The 22,453-nt window shown below is 39.7% G+C and overlaps 1 protein-coding gene across 1 annotated transcript in view; it reads left to right on the top strand.

Moving 5' to 3' along the window:
- Positions 1 to 22,453, top strand: part of LOC121388301 — a 109,649-nt gene that overhangs the window by 65,369 nt on the left and 21,827 nt on the right. The window contains exon 3 of the mRNA XM_041519593.1: positions 14,537 to 14,816. Coding sequence (XP_041375527.1) covers positions 14,537 to 14,816 — 280 coding nt within the window. The remainder of the gene's footprint in view (positions 1 to 14,536; positions 14,817 to 22,453) is intronic.

Here is a 22,453-nt window from a genome sequence, read left to right as displayed (position 1 = left end):
ATAATGGTTGCAGAGCTCACATTTATCACGTACAAATCATGCACGTACAGCACGTGCACTACCCCTTGACAGAAAATTGAGTTACATTCACACACGCATTATCGATAGTGTCGCTACGTAACGTTGAAATTATGCCCAGGCTGACAGAACCACAACGTAACAACGCAATTGGCCGGATGGAAGCCGGGGAATCGCAATCAACAGTTGCACGTCTTTTCAATACATCTCAGAGTACAATATCTAGGCTTTGGCACCGTTATCAGCAAACTGGGGTGTCACGTGACCGCCCCAGGTCCGGTCGTCCCAGAGTTACCACACCAGCGCAAGACAGATACATACGTCTACGACATTTACGTGACAGATTTCTAACTGCTTCATCATCAACTTCTGCCATACCTGGGATGCGAAGAATTTCGGACCAGACCGTAAGAAACCGTTTACGTGAAGACAATATCCGAGCTAGAAGACCAGCTAGACGGATAATTTTAACCGCACAACATAGGCGTCTACGGCTTACATGGTGCAACCGTTGTCTGATATGGCGTCGACAGCAGTGGCGAAGAGTGACTTTCAGCGATGAGTCGCGTTTTTTGCTTCAGCGCGCCGACGGCAGAGCTAGAGTTTACCGACGACGTAATGAGCGTTATGCCAATAATTGTGTGCGGCAGGTGGACAGATATGGAGGGGGGAGTGTTATGGTATGGCGGAACAGACCTTGTACATGTCCCAGGTCAGCTAACAGCCCAACGTTACTGCAACGAAATTCTCCAGCGTCATCAACGCAGATAATGTCATCTTGCAGCACGACAATACACGACCACATAGCGCACGTATAACAACAGACTTCCTGAATCAACACAATGTCGGAGTGATGCCATGACCTTCAAGATCACCTGATCTTAACCCCATCGAGCACCTGTGGGATGAACTAGATCGACGTTTACGGCAACGTAACCCTGCGCCACAAACGCTACCCCAGCTGCTCCAGGCTTTGCAACAAACATGGGCTACAATTCCCCAGCCTGTGATTCAAGCATTATTTGATTCCATGCGTAGGAGGTGCCAAGCCGTCATTGCTGCTCATGGGGCTCATACTCGATATTAGTGTCCATGACCGTGACCTTGATACGGTGGCCTAATCCTGTTGATTTGATAGACGATTTCATTCCAAGTGATGATCTGATCATGTTTAACAAGTTTCAATTTTACTGCTCTGGTACTGAGCAAAGATATGATGCTATAAATTTGCAATCCAATCCTAACATATACCAGTTATGCGTTTCTTTTTTTGAAGAGTATATATATATATACTTACCCAAAAATGTTAGACATCCAACAGCAAATGGAAGGAAGTATAGGATATGTTTTATTTAACGACGCACTCAACACATTTTATTTACGGTTGTATGGGGTCGGATGATTATTAAATCAATATGCTTTATCTTTGATGTCGTTAAACCCCCCCCCCCCCCCCACACACACACACACTTTACCCTTTCCAAACGAAATAATATTTATTTGAATTTGTCGATTTTAACACGTAAAATTAAGAAGTCAAAACGTTCATTGTCTACTTTAGTATATTTTATTTTAAAATTATATACATGATTAATGTGTTACTAGTATACAAACTAAACTTTGAAAGTTCTACTAACACTTTATAAAATATCAATTCTGAAATAGGAAGGTACGACTGTCGATAATACGTTGTCAAGATGAAACCGGTTTTAACTAAAGACTCTAGTACCATATCCTCAACCGAACGTTCTTCGTACAACGCAAGATTTCTCTTAATTTTTTGAGACGAACCCTACAATTTGAAATTGGCAAACGCACGTGTTAACTGAAACTGACAACAGGCTGTCGTTTGTGCTTTGCGGCACAGGCGACGAATCAAGCGTATACGTTTGACGATATCCGTTCATAGCGAACACACACGACTTTTTAAAAAGTGCATTTGAGCTTGTATTTCACATTTGTACATGGTGTTATAATATGGTAACCAGAGAATGTAACTTTAAAATAATATAAAACTAAAAGACATTTTCGGTTATATTAATAAAATATCTAGCGTGGACCTCACCATCGTATCAAAAGGTTTCGTATAGGTTTTATAGCTCATCCCACATATGACTTTAAACTTAGAAATCAACAGTCCTGGGGCTCTACTAGCCGAACTAGCAACGGCCTTTCCCATACGTGTGTAATCCAAGTGTTCTGTCAAAAGTAGACCTAGATATTTATAACTGTTTACCACTTCTAGAAGTTTATCACCACAAATGAACTGGGTCTTTGTTACAGGCATACATATATTTCTAAAGTGAACTACTTTTGTTTTGTCTGTGTTTACCTTCATCTTATTCCTGAGACACCACATATGTAAATATTCAAGCATACAGTTCAAATCAGCTTCGTTTTCTGAGATGAGTACTTTGTCGTCGGCGTAGGCTAAAATACACACTTTTTCGTCATTAACTTCCGTTCCTAAACCAAGTTCCTTGATGGTATTAAACAGATCATTAATGTACATATTAAACAACAGAGGGGACAATAAACAACCCAGTTTTAGACCGCCGTATACACTGAACCACTGTGTGAAGTTTCCGTTTAATCTAACACAACATTTAACATTCGTGTACAGAGACGTTAATGCGTTAAACATTCGTCCACATATCCTAGAATCTGAAAGTTTATTCCACAATTGAGTTCGATCTATTCCATCATAGGCTTTATGTGTGTTTAATATGGAAGTCAATAAAAGCGGTAAAAGTGGATTTCCGTAAAAGTTTCCTTTACTCAATGATTGAAGTTACTGCTCCTGTGTAGAGCGACCCTTCCGAAAACATTTTGTTCAAAACAGAACAGCTCTCTGCTTTCAACATGTTTGTTGAGTCGTCTATTCAGAATAGAACAATTCATACATTCCTTCATTCATAATTAGTGTGTTGGACGGGCATCGTTAACATGTGTAGTACTAACAATATGAGTGACCCTTCAATAGTGATGCTGAGTATGTATGTGTGTGTATATATATATATATATATATATATATATATATATATATATATATATATATATATATATATATATATATATATAAATGTGAGTAAAACAAAAGTTGTTAGTTTTAGCAAGAGAAAGTCGAGGTCAAATGTTGAATTTATGTTACAAGATGAACGATTGGAAGTTGTCGATTATTACTGTTATTTAGGAATTTGTTTTAAATATAATGGATTTTTTTTTCTAATGCAAAGCAACACCTAGTAGACGAAGCTCAAAAAACGCTCGCATACCAGTTTATATACAATTAAAACCTTTTGATTCAATGGTTGAACCGACTTTATTATAAGGATCAGAAATTTGGAGTTATGAACATTTACAAATAACACAAAAAAAATCATCTCCAGTTTTGTAAATGGATTTTGGAAGTACAAAACAGTACCCCAAATTTTATGGTATATGGAGAATTAGGAAGGTTCCCTTTATAAATACAAGTAAAGTTACGAATGGTTTCATTTTGGAGTAAACTGGTTAAAGACAAAACTAAACTTAGTAGTATTTTATATAAATTAATGTTTTCTTTAAACTTTAGTGAAAGAAATGAATTTAAATGGTTGAAATTCATAAAAAGTATTTTTGATAACACGGGAATGGGGTACATCTATACCAATCAAAATAATGATTTGAAATCCTATAAACAAGAATTAAAACAAAAACTCTGCGATCAGTTTATACAACAGTGGTTCTGGGATATTACAAACTCTTCTAGGGGTCAATTTTATACATTATTTAAAACAGAATTTTACATCGAAACCTATTTGTCGAAATTATCGTACCAAAATAGATGCTGGATGACTAAATTGCGTACGTCAAATTTAAGATTACCAATCAAAACTGGTGGTTCAACGTTCCTTGGGAAAATAGAATATGCAAACGTTGTAATACTGATATTGGAGATTAATACCATTATTTATTCAATTGTAAAAATTATAATATTGAAAACAGAAGAAATATATAAAACAATAGTATAGAATTAATCCTAACGTTTATAAAATGAAAGGTATGCTGGCATTATGTAATGCACCATTATTAAACAACCTAGCTATATTTATTTTAAAAATATCTAGTATTTGTGAACTGACGTTTCTCCGCACATTTTAACTATTTTGATTCCATATGTACTCTTTTAACCTAAACCTAAAAACAAAATTAAGGAAAAATAATTAGGGTCAGCCTTTTTTTCAGGTAGGGTCCAGAGAGAGAGAGAGAGAGAGAGAGAGAGAGAGAGAGAGAGAGAGAGAGAGAGAGAGAGAGAGAGAGAGAGAGAGAGAGAGAGAGGGGGGGGGGGGGGATCCGCAGAGACAGAGAGACTCACACACTACTTAACAGCTGTTTATACTGATAATATTGTGTGTATAATACCAAAGTGCCCCCATGAGGGGCGACAAATCCTGGGCCTTTGCCATACCTGCCAGCCTGTTGTCCGATGGCTTAATTAACCAAGACACCAAAGAGGCCGGTGATAACATGCAGAGGTTAAATGGTTTATATAATTTTATTTTTAAAATGGGGTGGGGGGGGGGGGGGACATATCTCTGTGGCAAAGCGCTCGCTTGATCTACGGTCTATCTAAGATTGATCCTCGTCAGTGGGCCCATTGAGCTATTTCTCATTCCAGCCAGTGCATGAAAGGCCGTGGTATATGCTATTCTATGTGACGGTGCATATAAAAGATCCCTTGCTGCATTAAGAAAAATGTAGCGCGTTTCCTCTGATGACTACATGTCAGAATTACCAAATGTTTGACATCCAATAGGCGATGATGAATAAATCAATGTGCTCTAATGGTTTCGTTAAACAAATCGATACCTCTTGGCATTGCACAGGTTAGTTTTTGGACTGATTTAGATTTCCACAGATTATTGTCGGCGCCCATGTCATCTGTGAAGATGTACAGACCACGTGTCACTGTCTGGACGAAGCGCTTTGCGTCCTTGGTTAACGCTCTTGGACACATTCAATGTTGATAGATGTAGATTTAACGAAGTATTCGCAGACTTTGTGATACGTTAATTTCATGGAGACACCAGAAGTTGAAAATTACGGACGAAACCCAGTGTTCTGCTTTCATCATGATTACAATACTTTTGTACAGAAATTGTAGTGATGTCTGAAAGCGCACAAAATACACAATCCCTTAAAAGAACAAAGACAAGATAAGCTCACAACATAAAAAAAACAAGAAAAAAAGTTTGGTTTTATATACAGTCTTACCCTTAGAGAGGAAAGCCGCTACATTTTTCACTTAGTAGCAAGTGATCTTCTGTATGCACCATACCACAGAAAGGATAGCACATACCACGGTTTTTGATATACCAGTCATGGTGCTGGAACGAGATATGGCCCAATGGGTCCACTGTCGGGGACTATCCCAGACCGACCACGCATCAAACGAGCGCTTTACCATTGGGCTTGAAAAATATATATATATTTTTTCTTTTTCTTATAGATTGATCTACACTGATTATAGTTAAAGTTTGTTTTGTTAGAGAACATTCCATTTATTAATCATCGGCTATTGGATGTCAAACATTTGGTAATTCGGACATATAGTCATAAAGAGGAAACCCGGTCGGTGGGCCCATTGGGCTATTTCTCGCTCCAGACAGTGCGCCACGACTAATATCAAAGGCCGTGGTATGTGTCATCCTGTCTGTGGGATGTTACATATAAAATATCCCTTGCTGCTAATCCAAAAGAGTAGCCCATGAAGTGGCGACAGCTGGTTTCCTCTCTCAATATCTGTGTGGTCCTTAATCATATGTTCGACGCCATATAACCGTAAAAAAAGAGTTCTGAGTGCGTCGTTAAATAAACCATTTCCTTCCTTCCTTACAAAATGTTTGACGTCCAATACCCGATGTTTAATATTGATCAGTGTTCTAGTGGTGTAGTACTGACTATACTATATTAACATGAAACGGATCCAGCAAGGGGGAGGGGGGGGGGGACCAGGGAACCATCCCCTCCTAAATATATAAAAGTACCTCTTTTTCTGGCTTTAAAGAAATCACTGAATTGCCATTTCACGAGTTAGTCCATGTTCCTTTTTTCCCTAAGTCCCCACTCCAATTTTGTTTTCTTGATCCGCCGCTGCTCAACTACCTGGACTGCCTATACAGCGCAAAGGTCATCTGCACTGAGCGTTCACACTGGATAGGATACCGGGACAGGAAGCCACTTTAACGGAGAGGCGATAATGCATCTTAAAAAGACTTCTGTACCATCAAGAATTGTCGGTATAGCTATCGAAACCAGTCAGTATTTTCTATGTGCGGCGATAATGCATCATTAAGACTTCTGTACCATCAAGACTTGTCGCCGTGGCTATCGAAGTTAGTCAATATTTTGTATGTGTGGATGATATCACTTAATACATACATTAAATAACCATATCCCAGAACATACGGGCGATATGAACCTTTTTGTTCATTCCAGACAATCCTATAACCATAGTGTCTATATATTACTCAGACAATCCTATAACCATAGTGTCTATATATTACTCAGACAATCATGTAGCCCGGTCGTCTCTCTGGTGGATGAGTTCTGCTTGACTTGGCGATCTATATTTAATGGTGTTTCGTTGGGTCAATTGTCTAGTGCGATGAAGGGTGCAATAATTAAAATAATTAAAACTCCAAACCGCGATTCACTCCCAGCTTGGCATGTATTAAGCATGTGTTTATCAGGACATTCCTGGGTATTAAAGACCTGTATTGATATCTAGCAATTACATGGCACACTAGGTAAAAAACTACTAAGACAAAAAAGGTTTAGCAGTTTGGTAATTTTCCACAACCTACATTCAATGATGTGACCATTACTTATTTCGTTTTGTACTGAACACTCCTGGGCCTTTACCATACCTGCCAGTCTTATGTGCGATGCATCTTTATGACTTCTGTACCATCAAGTCTTGTCGCCGTGGCTATCGAAGCCAGTCAGTCTTTTGTATGTGCGGCGATAATGCATTTTTATGACTTTTGTACCATCAAGAATTGTCGCCATAGCTATCGAAGCCAGTCAATATTTTGTATGTGCGGCGATAATGCATCTTTATGACTTCTGTACCATCAATAATTGTCGCCATAGCTATCGAAGCCAGTCAGTCTTTTGTATGTGCGGCGATAATGCACTTTTATGACTTCTGTACCATCAATAATTGTCGCCATAGCTATCGAAGCCAGTCAATATTTTGTATGTGCGGCGATAATGCATCTTTATGACTTCTGTACCATCAATAATTGTCGCCATAGCTATCGAAGCCAGTCAGTATTTTGTATGTGCGGATGATATCACTTAATACATACATTAATGAACCATAGCCCAGAACATACAGGCGATATGAACCTTTTTGTTCATTTCAGACAATCCTATAACCATAGTGTTTATATATTACTCAGACAACCCGGTCGTCTCTCTGGAGGTTGAGTATTGCTTGACTTGTCGATCTATAGTTAATGGTGTTTCGTTGGGTCAGTTGTCTAGTGCGATGAAGGGTGCAATAATTAAAATAATTACAACTCCAAACCGCGATTCACTTCCAGCTTGGCGTGTATTATACATATGTTTATCACGACATTCCGGGATATTAAACCGGCTTAGGTTAAATTAATCGACCAGGGCTTCCGATTCCCTGTATTGACATCTAGGAATTACGTGGCACACTAGGTAAAAAATATTAAGACAAAAAGGTTTAGCAATTTGGTCATTTCCCACAGCCTACATTCACTGATGTGACCGTTACGTATTGCATTTCGTACGGAACATTCCTGGGCCTTTGCAATATCTGCCAACCTTATGTCCGATAGCTTAACCAGTTAAAGTTTGTTTTTTGTTTAACAACACCACTAGAAAGAAAAAGAAAGAAATGTTTTATTTAACGACGCACTCAACACATGTTATTTACGGTTATATGGCGTCAGACATATGGTTAAGGACCACACAGATATTGAGGGAGGAAACCCGCTGTCGCCATTTCATGGGCTACTCTTTTTTTATTAGCAGCAAGGGATTTTTTTATATGCACCATTCCACAGACAGGGTAGTACATACCACGGACTTTGATATACCAGTCGTGGTGCACTGGCTGGGACTAGAGCGCTTTATCCACTGGGCTACGTCCCGCCCCAACAACACCACTAGAGCCCATTGATTAATTAATAATCGGCTACTGGATGTTAAATATTTGGTAATTCTGACTCCTAGTCATCAGAGGAAACCCGTTACATGTTCCCATTAGCAGCAAGTTTTTTTATATTTACAATTTACCACAGACAGGAAATCACATACGACGGGCTTTGACCAGTTGTGTTGCACTGGTTGAAAAAAACACCTCAATCAGTTGAATGGATCTACCGAGGTGGTTCGATCCTGCGACGCAAGCACATCAGGCGAGCTCTCAACCGGCTGAGCTAAATCTCGCCCCATCTCGTATTAATTATACTGACACGTGATGCACCAGTTACACCCAGTGTGTGATTTCACGTCGATAGTGACGAGTTGTCTTTTATTTAAGCACCTCAACCAAATTGCTAAACTTCCGTGTCTTAGTATGTTTACTCCATGAGTAAGCAGTGAGGAACTAAATGACTGAGATTGCTCGTTTTGACTTTCTAAAACTAGAACCGAACACTTAGTACAAGACTCAAACACAGATATTGGTATCAGCGGTATACGCCATTAAAGGCAAGACGTCTAGGAGACGGACACCCCAAAATCAAATCAACCCACTGGATAGAATGGATTCATCAGCCCTGTAAAGCAACCATTCTAAGAGAAGGGACTCTGAAATCAAACCAATGCTGCCTTGCAGGATGACTTTAAGGGCCAAAGGCTAAGAGAGATAACTCTACAAACATCACAGCCGAAGTCGGAAAGCTCTAGCCGAAGTGGCGCGAAATAGAAATAGGGACTTACGCAACAACCTTCAAATGATGATCACAGAAGAAGAAGAAAGTTGAAACTTCAATATTTTGCTATTTTCAGATTTATTTGTAATAAATAACTGAACGTTAATCGATCCCACGCATAATCGTTCCATAATTAACTCAAGAATAATATTTGTTTTAAAGTCTTGCACTGTACGACAAGAGGGGTTTCCCGAACAATTTGTGGCTAAATATAGTATGGCCACCTCTTTGGTTCTTGTGTCAGTTGACTGCAAATAATTGTAGATGGACGTAGTGATTTGATGTCACTAGTTAGCACGTGTGACACACAGAGAGAAGCAGTAGACTAAGAAAAAGAAAAGAAAAAATATATCAATAAAATTTAATATTCGTAATTTTCCTTTTGTGCAATTTTATTTAGTTTTCAAATGTGATCGTCTCAACTAAAAAAAAAGAGCCTGTGTCGTTTTTACCAGTTTAAATCTCAAGACACAGCAGCGCAGGTGTATTGCAGTGCGTGTAGCCGTAACACAATTACAGGCATCCGTGCGCGCTGCCTTTGATAGATTTACACTTCTGTGATTCAATATTTCCAGTTAATTTCTTTTATGTCCCAACTGACGATTGAAACGTTAAGATAAAAACTTACAGATTTCCCCGACAAATTACTAATACGGATCAATGGAGGAAGGACTTCACTTCTAATATTCGCGGAGCTCGTCCGTTTGAATAAAATGATATCCTTATTATTGTCCTATTAAAGGGACTGTCCTGTTTGTAGCCACTGCATAATGTTTCTGACTAATAGAGCCTTTTTGACGAAAGTCTGTTTAAAGTTTGTTTTGTTTAACGACACCACTAGAGTACATTGATTAATTAATCCTCGGCTATTGGATGTCAAACATTTGGTAATTCTGACACATAGTCATCAAAGGATCTTTTTATATGCACTTTCCCCACAGACAGACAGGAAAGCACATACCACGGCCTTTGACCAGTTGTGGTGCACTGAATGGAATGAGAAAAACCCAATCAGTTGGAATGGATTAATCAAGGTGGTTCGATCCTGCGACACGAGAACCTCATGCGAGTACTAAGCCGACTAGAGCTAAACTCCCCCCCCCCCCCCCCCCCCCCGCCTCCCCCGTTGTGACGGCTGCAATTACATATTAAAGTCGCAGATGCTAGTTTCAACCTCTGAAAATGTACATTAGGTTTGTTGGTTAAATCTACAAAGTTACAATAAAGTGAAACAAGTTTTTGTGACGTTGAAACGGGGAAATACCCTTTACTTTAAAATAGACTAGAGCCTGTCTTCATAACAGTTACTTCTCAGAGGAGAGTGCGTTTTTAGAATTATGAACAATTTATTTCGTGGTATTGCAAGCAGTTGGCATCGCTTTGGATGTTAGGAAATGGACCATCTAAACAATACAATAATATTATATTTAAAATATACCTGTGACGTCACTGTATTGTCTCAACGCTCCATTATGTATAGGGAAATGTCCGAGTAACTCGTCTCCATTATTTTTCAGGAATGGAGAGTTACGGGGATATTCCCCTACGTAATGTCTGATTTGAGTTATTAAAAACGGCTGTAATAGTGAAAACTACGCTGTAGTGTTTAAAAACTAGGTCTGTCATTTTAAATACATTTTCTTGTTAAGAATATCAGTGTTTGTATATTAAATAAAGAAGAAGTTTGTTTTGTTAACGACACCACTAGAGCATACTGATTTATCAATCATCGGCTATTGGATATGAAAGATTTGGTAATTTTTACCTATAGTCTTAGAGAGGAAACCTGCTACATTTTTCCATTAGTAGCAAGATATCTTTTATATACACCATCCCACAGACAGGATAACACATACCACGGTCTTTGATATACCAGTCGTAATGTACTGGCTGGAACGAGAAATAGCTCAATGGGTCCACCGACGGGGATCGATCCCAAACCGACCGCGTGTCAGGCGAACGCTTTATCACTGGGCTTCGTCACGCCCCTGTATATCCAACCAACTTTTGATAGAGCAGTTAATAATACAAGTGCTGTGCTTGGTGATAAATGTGAGTGTGTTCGTTGTAAAAAGACATTAGTTTCTTCTAGGCCAAAAAAAATTAAAATGCAGTTTTATTTAATCTAGTACCACTGTGCCAAGTAGGGGCCTAGCCTTGTGCTTTAAATGCATGAGGTACCTGTAAAACAAAAAAGTACTTACATTTTGTGCCAAACTACCTCTGAAATGAGCAGGTTGACCCCCCATTGTTTTCTGATTCACTTTAAGTATGAGGGTTGGTAGTATGTATATCAGCTGTGTTGAATGATACGCTGCAGGTAGGAGTTTTAGCCATATATATTACTATTGTCGTCTATGGGATTGGAGTTGGTGGTATACACGCTGCAACGACTCACAAGATACTTTACTGCCCACACACTAACCGCTCGGCCACTAGGGAATTTGTCTAGACACGACAAATCTAAATGAACATACGTTCTCTCTTTACCTGTCATGAACCTACTTGTTCTTGTGGGCACAATATAGACATTATAGAGCGTTTTAGTGTTTAGTAATTTGATGTACTGCCAAGGGGCTTTCTCATAATGCGACCAGTCGCACCAACTTGTCGCATGCGACCGAATCGTACTTTAAGTCTAACGTTCCGATTTGTGTAGGGCCAACAAACCGCGTGCGACATGTCGGTGCGAATAACCTAATGATAATGCCGCTTTATTTACATTTCGATTGCAAACCGGTAGGGGCGGTTGATTTGGGATCGATTCTCGTCGGCGGGCCCATTGGGCTATTTGTCGTTTCAACCAGTGCAACACGACTGGTATATCAAAGGCCGTGGTATGTGCTATCCTGCCTGTGTGATGGTTCATATAAAAGATCCCTTACTACTAATGGAAAAATGTAGAGGGTTTATTTACAGCTATATGGTGTCAAACATATGGTTAAGGACTATACAGATAATGAGAGAGGAAACCAGCTGTCGCCACTTCATGGGCTACTCTTTTCGATTAGCAGCAAGGGATCTTTTATATGCACCATCCCACAGACAGGGTAGTACATACCACGACCTTTGATATACCAGTTGTGGTGCACTGGCTGGAACGAAAAATAGCCAGTCCCACTGTAATGAGTGTAGTATAATAAAATATTGTTTAAACCAACAATCTTTGATGTACACGTCCAACAAAAAAGGACAGCACATACCATGAACTTTTATATACTAAATGCCATATAGTAATGATACCATGTTGTGTGTTACCGGTTTACCGGGGTTTAATGAGACTTGCTTCCCACTTTGCACTCCTTGGAGTAAAGAGTAATAATATTTCAAACTTTGGGTGGCGAACTTGTTTGGGTTTTTGTTGTTGTTGTTGTCTGTTTTGGTGGAGGTGGATTTTTTGTATCAGCTGAATAGCACCACTGGGACTATTCCCTCACAAGCGAATAAAGTTCCCCTTTTTTTCCTTTTATTGGAGTGCCCTTTTGGCAAGTGGGTTCATGTTTCCTTTTCACATCAGTACCCCACAAAAATATTTACTGGATCCATCTCTGCGCCTCACACAAGCGTTCTACGAATGAACATATCGACCCCATTTGTTTTCATTGAAGGAGAGAGAGAGAGAGAGAGAGAGAGAGAGAGAGAGAGAGAGAGAGAGAGAGAGAGAGAGAGAGAGAGAGAGAGAGAGAGAGAGAGAGAGAGACACAGAGAGACAGACGTAGGTTGGTGGGTGAGACAGCGTGTTTGAGTGTGTTCGTGATTATGTTTACCTGCTCACAACTGACAAGGCTATTGTCTCCCGTGACAGGATATATCGACGTCGAGTTGACTTTGAGTGCACCTCGTAATATTATCCGTCAGCCGTGAGACCTCTCTTGGCCAGCCATCAATGTCATACTCGCATATCGACTATGACAGGCGCCCGTTGGGTCCACTTCATGTTAATCGAACTAACCGATATCGCATTAAAGGCACTGACCCTAATTATTAGGCGATGTAAACTCATGCCGGCATTTTACAGTCTTCTGTTTACCGTTATATTGCACGTTGCTTGATTTCCTTCTTAAAAGTACCATGTTTGACACATTCATTGTGTTTCTGGTAGTCCTGAAATGTGTAGTAACTCCAACTTCTTTTATTGGAAACAGATAAGATATGATTAAGTAAGTACAGACACGCGCGCACGCGCACGCATATACATACAAACGAGAGAGAGGCACACACACACGCACTCACACACGCACGCACGCACGCACGTACACACAATAAACTATATATCGAAGTTTGTGCCAGACAGTCAGCTTGAGACATCGTTACATTTGAGGGGCAGGACGTTGTTCAGTGGTACAGCGCTCGCCTGATGCGCGATCGATCTAGGATCGATCCCCGTCGGTGGGCCCATTGGGCTATTTCTCGTTCCAATGTAACAAAGGCCATGGTATGTACTATCCTGCCTGTAGGATAGTGCATATAAAAGATCCCTTGCTGCTAATCGAAAAATAGTAATCTCTGAAGTCGCGACAGCGGGTTTCCTCTCTCAATATATGTGTGGTCCTTAACCATATGTCCGACGCCATATAACCGTAAATAAAATGTGTTGAGTGCGTCGTTAAATAAAACATTTCCTTCTTTTGTTCATTTCTTTCATTTGAGATAATCAAGCATATGTACTTGTTGAGAAAAAAAACTAAAACATATTGAGACTGACTGTATGGGGCGAATTACACATCGATACTATGTTTGTCCGAATTTCTCCAATCAATCATGGATGAATCTTGTATTCATTCCTGTTGAGTCTGCTGGGCTTTTGGGGAGTTTAATCACTAGCAGCAGCATCATTATGGATTACCTCCACCACCACCATCATCATCAGACATAACTGTCATCATCCACATGATGATGAAACGTTTATTGCCGGTAGCGTGCCGGTAGCGTATTGTCAAAATCACGGAACCGAAAGTTTGTTACCCATTATCATGTAACACAATGCACCAGTATTATGATTACTATAAAACAAACACAGCTTCCCATGAGTTCCCATGGTCACAGGGCACGGAACCCAAAAGGTGTTTCCAGTAAAATTTGAAATCCCGTGTCTTGTATCATTATGATTTTCATCATCTTATTCACCATCATCATCATCATCATCATCATCACCATCATCGTACTGTTAAGACATACTGGTGGACAAAATAAAAATGAAAGATTTTTGTTTGTTTGTTTGTTTTGTTTAACGACACCACTAGAGCACATTGATTTATTAATCATCCGCAATTGGATGTCAACATTTGGTAATTCTGACATATAGTCAGCAGAGAAATCCCGCTACATTATTTTTATTACCAGCAAAGTATATTTTGTATGCACCATCCCAAAGACACGATAGCACATACCACGGACTTTGATATAGCAGTCGTGGTGCACTGCTGGAACGAGAAATAGCCAATCCCAGACCGACTGCGCATTAAGCGAGCGCTTTACCCCCCCCCCCCCCCCCTGGTTTGAGATACAATGTGTTCCCTTATTTCCATCAGTGTATTTATATTGTTTTCTTTCTTCTTCAGGTTGCTTGGCGACGGACCAACGAGGACCACTTCATAACCGTCGGCGCGACGACGTGGATTAAAGACTCCACCCACAGCATCGACTACAAGACACTGGCCAATGACGTCACTTCCTGGAACCTCATCATCAAAAATGTCCGCCGGAAAGACGCCGGGCAGTACGAATGTCAGATAACCTCAACCAACGATTACAACTGGCACGTACAACTAAATGTTGTAGGTAAGAAACAACTTTCTTACACACCCACTGGTGAAAACGTTATTTGTTATTTTTTGTTAAGTACTTGTTAGCATTTACATCTGCGATAATATTTTACATACATACCACTGGCTGCACCTACAGTCCGTCCGGTGCGGGACGTAGCCCACTGGTAAAGTGTTCGCTTGAAACGCGGTCGGTCTAGGATCGATCCCCGTCGGTGGACCCATTGGGCTATTTCTCATTCCAGCCAGTGCCCCACAACTGGTGTAACAAAGGCCGTGGTATGTACTATCTTGTCTGTGGGATGGTGAATATAAAAGATCCCTTGCTGCTAATCGAAAAAGAGTAGCCCATGAAGTGGCGACAGCGGGTTTCCTCCCTCAATATCTGTGTCGTCCTTAACCATATGTCCGACGCCATATAACCGTAAATAAAATGTGTTGAGTGCGTCGTTAAATAAAACATTTCCTTCCTTCCTATAGTCCGTCCCATCATTCTATAAACATGTTTGTTTTGTTTGGGGGGTTTTGTAAATAATTTCAGTCTGGTTCGGCTCAGTTATAAATAACTTGTATTATTACATAATGAAAATATATCTGTATTCTTATTGGTCAAAAACGGTCAATAATTGATAAGTAAATTCCATAGTATGAAAAAAGGCGTTTCCTGTGGGACGGATTATAGGTGATGGCCAGAGGGGCCTAATTCACAAAGGTCTCTTAGGCTCTGCTAGACAACAAAGCATCCTCTTTGCAAGTCTTTTAGCACTGCACTGCGAGATCGCAAAATTGCGAGAGTTTAGTGAATTAGGCCCCAGGTCACCAATGCCATACCATCCAATGGAAACGCACGGTAGAAATCGATCACAAAATGTTACGTACATCTGAAATTGACTTGTCAGTGACGTACAAGTTAATTATAAGTGCAAGGGTCGTACATAGGTTTTAGTTGGAAATGGCATTTAAATTTGTTTTAAAGCTCTTTTCTGAAGATATGTAAGAAATATAATACTACACTCGTGTCCGTTAGATACCGTTTATTTTTTAATTCGTTGTTACAACTTGTAAGGCAAACGGTATCTAACGGCTGCTCATGTAGTATTCTCTATTTATCAAGCGACTGGTGTTTTACCAAACATATTTATTTAGTTAAACTACCTGAGAAATAATTGTTAATCATAAATGACGCAACATACAATATATTTAACCCAGTAATATTTTACAATTTCCTGGGGCGTGGCGTTGTTTGGACCTGGCGTGGTTCGAATATTTCATTTCATTTCAACTTATTTTCGTGCTTATATCCAATTAAGGTTCAAGCACGCTGTCCTGGGCACACACCTCTGCTATCTGGGATGTCTGTCCAGGACAGTGGGATAATTGTTAGTTGTTAGTGGTTAGTGAGAGAGAAGAGGGTGTAGTGGTCTTACACCTACCCATTAAGTCGTTAAAAATCGCTCTGGGTGGGAGCCGGTACCGGGCTGCGAACTCTGTACCTACCAGCCTTATGCCCGATGACTTAACCACGACGCCATTGAGGCCGGTGGTTCGAATGTAAATCTAGCGGACTACATTTGTCCAGGGCTCCTATATGAATAGCACAATATTGCACTGTGAAAAAAAAAATTGGTTTAGCCTCAGTGGAGCTTCTGTTTGTGCGTTCAATTTATTGATTATGACACACTCTATAGTCCGTCCCACAGGGAACTCCTTTTTCATACTATGGAATTTATTAAAGCTATTTATTTCTGAATAGATTGTTTTCTAATAGTAGAGTAAATATATGGTTTGACCCCCAAAAAATTGCTACAAAAGGTTTTTTGGTGGTTTTAGGTCTGTTGAGGTGTACATAATAAAATATTTAAAAAATCTATTAAAATCAAGCAATCAGAAAGTAGGAACATTAGGTCAAATCCAATATGGCGGATATATCAACCTTTTGAGCTTTTTATCTCGGACATGGTGCACCAAAAGCCCATTACATGTATTATTCCTGACTAGGAAAGTGACTAATGAGGATTCTAAAAATATGCCTATGATCTTTCAGCGACATCATATGATAATATCATGACATCACGTTCCAGTTTCATTTATAAAACATCCAATATGTCAAAAAATATCGTCCCTAAAGCTGACTGAATTTTATCTGAAAGATATCATTATATGCATTGGCAAAATATCAATTTCTAATGTCATTTTGAATAATGCTTCATTGCGAAAATAATGAACGTGAGGTCATGATAACCTGTGGCATGTAATCCACATACAAACATTCTTGTTCATCCATAAAATGGTTAGGCGGGTTGTCACACGACTCAAGCTGGCATGACCCGCAAGCAGCTGTGCATGGTAGTCCATAGCCCCTACATCTACAACGGGGTGTTTTGCAGGCAAGTGAGCAGTTGCATGGGCCACCTTCAGGAGATTGTCAGGGGCAACATTCTGTATCGACATTATAGGCACTAAATGATTGTCTTCAGCTTCCCATCCCCAGTTTACAGGATCCATGTTACCTTCCTTTCCAATCCATACCATGATCTGGTAGTAAACTGAGGCAGTGGAATTTGCTTGACGATGTAGCTGGGGAAGATGTTCAGGTGTAGGAAAGGATTCTGCTGCAACCACTTTTATTGAAAATGTTATAGCGCAAGGATGCAAGGGAATCTGTAGACTCCCCCCCCCCCCCCCACACACACACACCCTCAAACAGGATAGCCATAGCCTGGCTTTCCAAGTTCTCCATGATGTCACTTGTTTGGCCAGGTAAACTGGGATGCACAGGATTTTAGGACAGAATCACCGTTAACAAGGTTTTGGAAAGCAGACTTGGGAGGGTTTTGACTTTGTCGATCCTTTTGAATGAGTATATGTAAGCAGGCTTGCCTATCATTTTGGTGATGATTTCCTTTCCAACAGAGTTTAATTTATGCACATTCACATCATCATTTACCACAACACCATTTAATATGTTTCTTAAAGTTGGGTATGTGGAGAATGGCGTATATGGAATCATTTTAAAACCTATTTACTCTAGGTCAGACAAATCTCTCTTGATTCTTGCTTCAGTGGATACCTTGTGTTGTTCTCTTGTGGTGTATGACCGATTGTTAAAATCCAACATTGCTTTATTGTATTCTGCAGATATGGGGAAACCCATTGTCCATTCAGTAATTCCACTTTCTCTTGTCAGGCCGCCAGTACTCTTTAGAGATCGCATCAATGTCTGCTCTTTCACCAGGTCTGACCCAAGGCCAGCCCAGAAGTGATCTCAGTGTCAAATAATGTTGAACGCTTGTTCAAACTTCCTAAAAACAAGAGGATGGGTTGTCTCAAACTCGTTCATACTTTGTAAATAGAGGTAGGCAGATTTTAGAATTTTGAAGTGCCCAGCTACGGCAAAAATCGGCAGTAAGATACACCTGCAGGTGCATTATCCATGACCCCTTGCGATCAGTCTTGACCAATGTTCTAGAAATCTGTATCATTCTGTGGTAACCAAATCATAACTGACTGGTTGTTGACCTAGCAGAAAGTACAGTCTTCCTTTTGTCCATTTCTGTTTAGATTTTGGCTATCATTTCAGATGTGCTTATGGATTCCAAAGTCATTACACCCGCCAATAAAGAAGTGTACATTTCGTCGGACAGATTTACGAGTGATGCAAACACAGCGTCATTATTCATCATGTCTGACACAATTATGCGATTAAGACATTTGTCCATAAAAAAAAAAAATCACCACGGAATGATCCCTGGAATGTTTTTCCTGTCAGCATTATGTATCACAGCATTTTCACCATAAACAACTTCTAGAATGTTTTTGAGTCCTGTACCTTCCATCAGTGTACCAATCGATGGAATACACGTCTTGTCTCCAGGGTATATATCTAGCATGGGCAAGAAAACAACAGAATACTGACCAAGATGAACATAATATTGATGGCCAGTATGCACCATGCTCTGCCAATTTGGTGTCAGCTTGTGGAAATTGAACAACAGTTTCCATAAAAAATATACTCGCCTATCATAATCACTGAGTTTGAGAAGTTCTTGAAATTTGACATTGCAGCAGATTGAGTTAGCAAAACTGTAGTCTGTTATCTTGATCTTTGTCTTTCCTGTTATGTTTAAATCTGACATGTTTTCTTGGTGCAATATGATTTGTCTTCTTTCCTGGTGTTAGTGTGGCAGTCATACCCGACCTATAAAATGGCCTCTTTCCATCTATTGTGAGGATGTTGTGGTCAATGTTGTCTGCAGCGTATAACAGTGTTGTGTCTAACAGGTTAATATCCTTGCCTTGAACACCTGGGGCAACGGAATTAGCGGCATTATGATCAAACCGTTGCACTTCACTATAGGAGGAGATAAACCCTATTTCAGAAAGAGTATCTATATAAATGGTGTATCTAGGCAGCAAGTCTTATCTGTAATGGCACCACAACAGCACTTGGCCTAACAACTTGAATAATTGACTGACCAATCGCTGCCACTTTTCTCCGAGTATCTTTTCCAACAAATAGCAAATCCAGCATCGTATGAAGGGTATCTGGAATTAACTGCAAAGCAGAATCCATTTTCAGCATATGATACTGGTCAGTAACAGAAGCAACATTGGTTTTTATGTCACTTTTGACTGGCAGCAGTTTCAAGTATTGCCCTCTTTTTAGATTCCTCAACACCTTCCTTAGCACTTTGGAAGTGAGACTGAAGTAATTGTGTAGTTTTCTCTCCCATAATCACTAAGTCACGAAGGCCTACCCCTCCTGCTAAGCTTTAGTTTGTCCTTAGGGTAGTAATGTCCACATGGAAGAGAATCTTTACAGCATAAAAATGGTTTCATTTTACACCTCAGGTAAGAAATTGTTAATTGTTCCTAATCATTAGCCTGTAAGTAGGAACACATCTTGAGAAATGCTTGCATCTGATCTTGTGTTTGTGATTAGATGCATTTCTTTTTTGATCAGTATATTCATATTTAAAAAAAGAAACAGATTAATATATAACAGCAACACATAAATAGTAATAATATTGTCTGAAATTTGTCATTGGAGCTAATATTTTATACCTTACACTTTTAAATGTGATATAAACAAAGTAAGAAATAGTAAATTGGCGGCCATATTGAATTGTGACGTCAACTGGCCATTGGGGGTCATTGCCAGGTTGGTCCTATATCATGTTTTACTCCCAACTGCATGCAGAGTGGCATGTTAGTATCACATTTTGTACTTATATACTATAAATGTTACTTAGCCAATTACCAAGTATATACAATGTATGTATTTTCCATATACTGTCAATGTAGGTTGGCAACCATTTTGTTTCTCTATGGCCATTCAAATGAAATTCAGGAATGGTTTTGTTATATTGGGTCTCCTTAATACCCTAATACATCATAAATTAGTAGTTTGTTCTTATCACCAAATTCCCATGGGATTACATAAGCAACCAAAGTAAATGGTTCCTATCGCATCCATGAACCATAGTGGCCATTTTCAATTTTTTAATTATTAAGTCACTGACGTAATAGAAAGATTATGCACTTACGATATAGAATCATTACTTGAAAACCAAATGAGTTTTACTTATTTGTTAAACATTTGGCTGGTCTAAATAGTTATTTAATTTAATTTGATTTAATTTTACTGAGTGCGAAATCAGAAACAGCCATCTTGGATTTGACCCAGTTTTGACAGCTTTTTATTGGTCAGATTTTGTTAGATTTTTGATATGTTATTGCCTATGTCCAAGAGTACCAGAAACAATTAAAAAACCTTTTGTAGCAATTTATTTTTTATTTTATTTTTTTGGGGGGGGGGGGGGGGGGGGGGGTATTTTTTTTTGTCACATATTGACTCTGCTATAAATTGAGTACAAAAATAGTTTTACAAAAATTGTTATTTCCAAAACACTTATTTTTCTTACGTCAAACCAAACTGAAATAATTTTTTACCCCCCCCCCCCCCAAAAAAAAAACAAAAAACAAACAAAAACAAACAAACAACCCACACACACATGCAATCGCTGAAAACGTAATGCATATCCATAACTTCGTCTTCATCTTCAACGTTCAATCAAGATTTGGCCATATTATATCAATAATCCGGATGTGATAACGAAATGTCCAAACTTTCTGACGGTTTTCTTCCAGGAGTGGGCAGTTTTGTAGGATGTGTTCTGGCGTTTGTTATTCAGCACCACATTCACATTGGGCAGTATCCATCTTTTTCAGGTGTTTTTTTAGCCGGCAATGTCCAGTTCGCAGATGGAAAATTATGGTTTGTTCTTCCTGTCTAACTGGTATCTATTGTTTCTGATCTTCCAATCACATTTGAACTTTCGTTTTAGAAGAGTCTTGGCTTCACCGTATGAGATGGAGGAATGGGTTTGTGGAAGGCAGCTACCTGCTTTGGCCAGTTGGTCAGCTTTTTCATTGCCTGCAACTCCTATATGTGCTGGGATCCACTGGAGGGTCACTTTTCGGCTTTGGGCAAGGATGTTTAGCTTAGTTTGCAGCAGTTTGGTGATATAGTCTGTATGTCCTGATGAAAGTGACTGGAGTGCAGACAGGGAGTCGGTGAGATGCACTATGTTATGTTGTCCTTCTTCCTCGGTCAGATATTCTGTTGCGATAATGAGGGCTTGCACTTCTGCTCTGTAGTTTGAGCTTAGCTCTCCAGCTGGGGTGGAAAGGGAGACAGAGGATCCATCTGGATAACTGATATATGCTCCACTTCCACCATTTCGTATAGCATTCTCTGCTGAACCATCTGTGAGGACATGGATACATGTTGACTTTGGATAACGCTCATGAATCATTTCCATGGTGAGGGCTAGCTGTAGAGGTGGTGGCTGCTCCCCCTTTTTAGCAAGTTCTGGAACATCCAGCCTGATTTCATGAAGGTGTGTTTGCACCCAGATATTTGGGGAGAGTTTCTCACACTGCAAGGCATTTTGGCTGATGCAATCATAATTTTTCGTTTGCAAATTAAATACCAGGTGGTTGAGACTTTGTCGGTTTAGTCTGTTCTTTGTTGGAGTTTTTCCTGGAGTCTTTGATGTAGTGAATGTGACTGCAGCGTTTCATCTTTTCTTCCCGGATAAGGACCTTGCATTGTTGCTTGGATTCCACAGGTTTGAGGTCTGTTTTTTTTTTCTATTTCGCTAATTGGAGCGCTTTTCATGGCCCCAAGGATAATTCTGAGGACCAAGTGTTGTACTTTATTTAACTTGTTCTTTTGTGTTTTGGAAGCTGTTATCCAAGTTGTAGAGGCATATTCCATTGTAGGTCGAATGGTTCCTCTATACACCTGCTTGAGGGTCCAGTTGGTTCCAGCAGTTAGTCTTGAGTCTAATTTCAGTCCAAAGAAGGTTGATGTATCTACTTGGGGCACTAGTTTGTCTGTTGACCTTTTCCTTTTGAGTGGATAGGGAGAAAAGTGTTGAGACGGTCTTTGTTTGGTTGAGCTGGAGTCCCCATTTCTTGGTCCAGGCACACAAGCTGTCTATGGTGTTTTGTATTCTGTATGTTGCTGTGGATGCTCCATACTGCGAGATCATCTGCATTCAGGGTGTTAGAGACATGTTTGGGTATGATCGTTTATGTAGATGAGGAATAGTGTGGGTGAGATTGCTCTTCCCTGGGTCACTCCCTTTCTCTTTCTGATACGGTTACCAAGTTTATGGTCAACCTCCTCTCTGGCAGTGTGCTGGA

This window comes from Gigantopelta aegis, chromosome 2 (assembly GCF_016097555.1).
Source record: "Gigantopelta aegis isolate Gae_Host chromosome 2, Gae_host_genome, whole genome shotgun sequence".
Lineage (NCBI taxonomy): Eukaryota > Metazoa > Mollusca > Gastropoda > Neomphalida > Peltospiridae > Gigantopelta > Gigantopelta aegis.
This window is presented reverse-complemented; position numbering and strand designations above follow the sequence as displayed.